Raw genomic sequence first — 6,621 nt, forward strand, 5'->3', positions numbered from 1 at the left:
GGGTTAGATTGTAACAGAAAATGTTCACAAATTGAAACTTGATTCACGAATAGCTACAATAAGATCCACAAACAAATGTAATACATTTCACAAAAGTTAAACGGATTCACAAATGAATGAATAAAAATGACCTTATTGACGGCAATACTTATTTTTTTAAATAAATAAATAAATACATTAAAAAAAAAGCACAAAATGTTTTCCACTCTTAAACCAAAGCGGTGGCGGGAAACTCCGAAAGGGGCGGGGCTTCACGCCCTGAACCCCCCCCCCCCCCTCCTCTTTGTGAGTCCCCGCCCCTTTTGGAGTGCTGCCTGCAGGCTACTGTAAATCACAAACAGGTGGACGCCACCCACTATTCTAGTCAATGAAATTTCAGATTGTTTATCAGTGCAGCAGCAGTCTACAGAGGGAACTTAATATCGAAGTGAAATATCTTAGGAGTATAAGACATGAAAAGTAATTTATTTATAATATTTCTAAGAAAATACCTTTTTTACTTGCTTACATGCTGTTTCTTTATAATTGTTTCTCAAATTTAACTAGCAATTTCAGAGTGAAACGTGTTTCTTCACCAATTTATTTTCAGTGTAAAGAACAGTGTACACTGTATTTAGTCAGCAGCACATTACTGTGAATGATTAATATGTAATTATATCAGTAGAAATGATCAATACTCTTTGGAACACGGCTTGACCAATCAAATTTGTGGGCTAACTAAGTATAAGATAATAATACATTGATAAGTAACAGTCTACAGTATAGTCTATGACTATATTTCTCACATTGTAACATTATGGTATGCCTAAAACACAAGACTAGCTACCAAACTAAAAAAAGTACATGTCTAGATAAGATATTTTAGTTAGAATGTTCCTCTATATGATATGACCCCTGTTCACCTTACTTTTAAAATCATTTTTTATCATAATCCTTGAGTGAAATAGGTAACGTCTTGCCTGTCATTAAACATGAATAAACATTAGGGATGTAACGATTCACTCAACTCACGATTCGATTCACGGTTTTGCTTTCACGATTCGATTATTTTTATTTTTTTTAACAAAATGAGATTTAAGACAAATTATAAATTAAATGTGTCCTTTTATTATTGCTTGGACAAAATGCTGCACGTTTCTTTGGAAACAGCAGACGAGCTGAACGAGACGCAGATTCACTCTCTGCCAGCAGGTGGCGCTTAAAGCGTTTCCTTGGTTTCCGCTGTAAACAAAGCAGTGCTGCACTTATGAACTTTAATACGCGTTATACAGAGGCAAGATGAAAAGAAAAAGATACCATCTAAACTTTTCTAAAGACAGTAAGTTCCCCTCAGACATGCATTCATATAAACTACACCTAATTGAATGGCGATTTATTTAGCATCTCAACCGATTTGAATCGTCACATATTTGAATCGATTTTCAACCGGCTCGCGGTTAATCGTTACATCCCTAATAAACATGATTAAAAATAATCACAGCATGCATTACTTTTGTAATTTCAGGCAATTTTGAAGTAAAAAAAACAACAACCTGAAATAGTATTTTCTTGCTTTAAAAAAGTACTCTAGTAATCTTTGTTTTATTTATAACTTATACAAATTATAGTGCACATATGGCCTCATACTCAAAAATTACATGACTTAGGTCTGGGCTTGAAAAAGGTAAGGTAATATTTTCCCTTAGATTCCAAGTAAGATACATAAATTAGATATAGAATGGACTCTATGCTTTAACACTGGAGTAGCAAACACTGCATGACTTACAGCCAGAAATGTGCAGTCTGGATGTGTTGAAGCTAGTTGCCAAAAGTCAGAGTGATTCTGCAGATTTTGGCCAATTGAGTGAGGGTTTACAAACTTACATAATGAACTGTTGTTTACAATATGTCAGGAAAGAGTGCAGCTAAAACACTTTGCTATAAACATTATAGCAGATATTAAGTTGCTGGCAGAGAGTCTAGAAGAAACATGTAAGCAGAGTCCAGCAGATTCAGGCACGTTCTATTACAGAGCTCATTTATTCAGTTCCAGACATTTCTGACATGTGTGGGGGGTATTTCATCAAAATCCATCCTCCTTTATGCTAATCTACATCAGAGGGCCTATTCACACCTGCCCACTTCATGTGTTTCCTCTGATCGGATAGTTGCAAGCTTTTTAAGTTATTACTATTTCTAATGAAACTGTTCAACAAACAAACTACACTGAGATTATATACATACAAATTAAAATGTAAAAAGTTGTGGTTCTGAAACCAATTCATTTGAGCTATTTCAGTTAAAAAGTAAATTAACTAGCATGTAAATTTTATTTATAACTGGCAGCAGCACAATCTTTTCCCATTGAGTCAATGTAGTGTGTGTTCATGTAGCCACCCACACCCTAACCACCAGCGATACCCTTTAGCACAATGCTAACCACAAACCACTCTTTTAAATGTCAAACGTAACAGCATTAAACTCACTAAAACACATACAATTACACTTCATTTCAACATTTTGGGGTCGATAAGATCAGCTAAAGCTCTGCGAGTCACGAAAGTCACAAAACTAGTTTCGTCCGTTTTTCAACTTTTATTTAAAACATACAGTGGGTACGGAAAGTATTCAGACCCCCTTAAATTTTTCACTTTCTGCTGTTATTTGGAGTCCACACAAAGGGTTCGGGATCTGCTAGACAGACAGTGGAAGGTTATACGAGGGTTATAGAGCATCTCCAGTGCATTTCAGTCGAGCATGTTGGGAGAAAGAACGTGTGGGAGCTGCCTACAGAGTGGAGAACATGCACCAAACACTTATTGAGCTTCACAATACTGCACTTTACCCTATTCCTTAAAGAAGGGAAAGAGAGCCAAAAAAGTACTGAAGTTACACGGTACCTACATTTGTTTTGTGACGTTTATCACGGAAACTCTGACCTCAGGACAGACGCTCTGGGAGGAGTTTCCTGTGACGTTTTGATCGATGGCGTGCGTGTACAACACCGTCACTGCTACAGTATTGAAATGACACACTGTTCTCCCTCCCAACAGTACCTCAGATGAAATAGGATGTGGGATTGTGTTCGTGGGGTAAAATTTCAAAATAAAGGCCCTATGTAAAGACACACCTTTGGGTAAAAGTGCAGATCAATTTTTTGCCTCCGTTTCTCATAATAACTTGGTCACAAGGCTCTAATTCTACATCAGCACTCTTACTTTGGGATGCGTCATATACACCTGCCCATTCTTTGGTAAAATTCAGCTCATTTATCACAGAGCTAAACATCCAATTCAAACTATGCAGCTCTACATGTTAATGATAAGTGCGAGGGGAGGGTCAGTCCGAGAACGATCCATCAATGCACAAATAACATTCCTAGCTCCTTTTTTGAGTCAAGGCATCACCAATGTGAGTGATTTCGTCCCTATGTATCTTCAGGTATGAGTACAGTAATGTGTGTGTGTGTACACGAGGAAGGAAGTGTGTGTTGGAAACAGAGATGAGCAGAATGTGAGAGTGGATTCGGAGGGATGTGTGTGGACTTCAGACCTCTACATCATACCCATCTGCATCAGAGAGTTGGCGTATGCCATCGGCTTGACATCTGGATGAGGCTGAGGAGAGGGAAAAAGAAAATCACTTCACAGACTGCATTTATCACAGCAATACACAGCTAACTAGTGATTAACTGACCCTTTTTTAGGATTATTATACAAATGAGAGTAACAGGGTTCTGCAGGTTTTCTGAAGGTACATTTAAAGACTTTTAGACCACACAATGAGTTGTATTAGCAACACGTCAAAGCTTACAACAAATTCCAACAGATCTCCATGACTTTTTTAATTCGTTTTATAAAAACAAAACTCAAGACTTCAATAGCTCTCCTCCAAACAAGTAGAATATGGAAATAACTTTTACTGTACCTTCTGATCACACTGCAAAAAAGTGTTGCTCTTCACTAGCATTTTCATCTTTTTTTGATTTTTGTTTTTTATTGCTAAAGACTGTTAAATCAAGATACATTTACTTGAGAAGCAAAATGGCATGTCTTCTGTGAAACTGATCAAAATGAAGCAAGTTTATGATTAAAAAGAGCAAATATCCACCAACGGAATTAGGAAAAAACATAATTGAAAGCGAAATTAAGTTTTCATACACCATTTACAGGTATTTATGATTTTTTTAGGATAAAAAAACTCAATTTTGTTTATTTTCTCAGAAAGCAAGACTTCATATGTTCATTTTGCAGTAAATGTATCCTGATCTAAAGATGTATAGATATTTGAACTGGAAAAAAAGGCAAAATACTGAGGAAGATATACATTTTTTGCAGTGTATGCAACATTTAATTCCATGATTTTATAAATGTAAGACTTTTTAAAGGAGACATATTATGCCACTTTTGACAATATATAATATGTCTCTGGTGTCCCCAGAATGTGTCTGTGAAGTTTCAGCTCAAAATACTCCACATATAATTTATTATATCATTTTGAAAATGCCTATTTTGGACAGAACAGTTAGCATGTTTTGCTTAAACGTTCGGCATGGCATTAGAGCTGGCACACCGTTGTCGCATGCGAAAACACAATAACGGCGCCATGGGTGTAAACTTACAGATTAAGGGGCGGTAATATTATTATGATATTCATGATATGTCACCTTTAAAGCCTTATTTTGTGGAAGGGCGAATTAAGACTTTGCAAGACATTTTTAAAGCCTACAAAAACCCTGATTAATATTTAAATAATTTTACAGTGATTGCAATAAATGCATATATATGACATATATACAGCGCTGTTACAGTTGAACTCTCCAGTCCACATCCATTTTTAATGGACAGACGGGCCGTCACGTACACTCGTTTTAATGCAGCCTACAAATACACACTTCAGAAGATCTGACAGCTGAATTTGACAAAGTTTGCAAAATTAAACATTAATTAGATATTCAAAGACTTGTTTAAATCATATAAATGCATATATGTAGAATGCTGACGGTAGATGAGAAAGTACTATAGCGTTTGCCTTTCCATTACTAATAAGAGAAAAGCAAACGCTATAATACTTTTTAGTATACTAATTTTTTGTTGTTGTTTAGAGTTAAAAGTCCTGCATGTTGTCCAAATAACAGTTTCTGACATATCGGCCAAAGAGAAATCTTATCAGCCAATGCCGATAAATAAACGCCAAATACTGGCCCTGGCGATATATCGGTCGAGCACTAAAAATGACTGAATGTAAATATAAATCATGGATAAATGTAACTGCACTGACCACAGCAGTAAACTGGTGGAACTCTGGCTTGAGGTCTGATCCCCTGAGATGAATGTAAGCTCCTTTATTTCCCATCTGGTCACTTAAAACAAAACAGAAGCACACAGAAAAGAATAAGGCATGAATATACACAGGAAGTAATCATTACCACCACAATGTGTAACTGATGGAACCCGAGTCTCTATTCAGGGGTTCGGACATTTCATTCTGACTTGACCCAAACATGTTCTAGCACATAGTTTGTTTTCAATAAGGTTGTAATTATTTATAAAAATGGAGAAAAAAAAATCATTTATGCTTTTTATAATTCAATATGCATTAGACTGATGTCTAATGTAATGAGTGCTGACTCTGCACTCTCTCCAAATAAAGTCTTTGGTTTTATATTGTAATATTGACAAAATGTGGCACATTACATCTGCTGATTTTTGTACCACAATCTTCAATTCTGCAATTTTAGCCAGCTCTTGTTTTTAGTGAGCCACATAAAGTGGAGCAAAATTACGCTGATCGCCATTAGACAATCATTTTCATAATGGTACGGTGCAGCAGTAATCAGGCTCAATGCAGCGGTAATCAGTCAGGCTTAATTTTCTTTATGCAGAATTTTGGGGTAAAATATGACCAGGACATGTTCTTGACATGACACTCACCCAGATGTTTTTATGACCCTTGGTTGATTTTAATACATCCTGTTTGTGTAAATCATATTTCGCACTACTAAGGACAGCGAGAGGTTTCCGTACCAGTAGTTTGGTGCTGAGAACACGGTGATGCACTTCCCTGAGTGAGTGACCTCGTAACCCTCGGCTTTCACCTCATGACTGCGCACTATGTACTGCAGCTTGTTCTGTTCCAGGAAGCGCTCCGTAACGTCAGGCCCAAACTGACAGCTCACACCCCGCTTGCTGATGGACCGTCCGTCCTGGAGGAGAACACACATCAGTCAAACACAACTGCGACCAAAAACCTCCGCTTAGCTGAAGGAGGGGAACAGGAACTGACCTGCGGCTGAGGATCTGACCACAGGAGATCACACATCGGACCTGCGCAAGAAAGTTACAAATTACACCTTGAGTTTTACATTGTCCAATGAAAAGTGCTTGGCCATGCAACACTTGAGTTCTGAGCGTGACTGGATTAGGACTCTCTTAGTAAAATTGAACAGTGTTCCTCTGTAGTATCCATTAGCGATAGGGTTGGGTACCGAACTCGGTACTTTTAAGGGTACCGACCGAATTGCGTCGGTACTACCGAGTACCGATTCACGTTAAATCAATCGGTGCCAAATTTCGGTACCCGAGAACGCATCTGGGCGCATACGCTACAGAGAGAGAAAGAGAGACCCTGTGACGTGAGGTC

At 37.5% G+C, this 6,621-nt stretch overlaps 1 protein-coding gene across 1 annotated transcript in view; it reads right to left on the reverse strand.

Annotated features, from left to right (window-relative positions):
- Nucleotides 1–2,630: 2,630 nt before the first annotated feature.
- ppp5c (protein phosphatase 5, catalytic subunit) overlaps nucleotides 2,631–6,621 on the reverse strand; it is an 18,174-nt gene continuing 14,183 nt past the window's right edge. The window contains exons 10-13 of the mRNA XM_016557474.1: nucleotides 6,265–6,305; nucleotides 6,006–6,184; nucleotides 5,260–5,341; nucleotides 2,631–3,596 (exon numbers count right to left, since the gene is read on the reverse strand). Of these exons, the coding sequence (XP_016412960.1) occupies nucleotides 3,534–3,596; nucleotides 5,260–5,341; nucleotides 6,006–6,184; nucleotides 6,265–6,305 (365 nt within the window). The 3' untranslated portion in view covers nucleotides 2,631–3,533. The remainder of the gene's footprint in view (nucleotides 3,597–5,259; nucleotides 5,342–6,005; nucleotides 6,185–6,264; nucleotides 6,306–6,621) is intronic.

The sequence above is a fragment of the Sinocyclocheilus rhinocerous genome, unplaced genomic scaffold (genome assembly GCF_001515625.1).
Source record: "Sinocyclocheilus rhinocerous isolate Xijiao unplaced genomic scaffold, SAMN03320098_v1.1 scaffold407, whole genome shotgun sequence".
NCBI lineage: Eukaryota > Metazoa > Chordata > Actinopteri > Cypriniformes > Cyprinidae > Sinocyclocheilus > Sinocyclocheilus rhinocerous.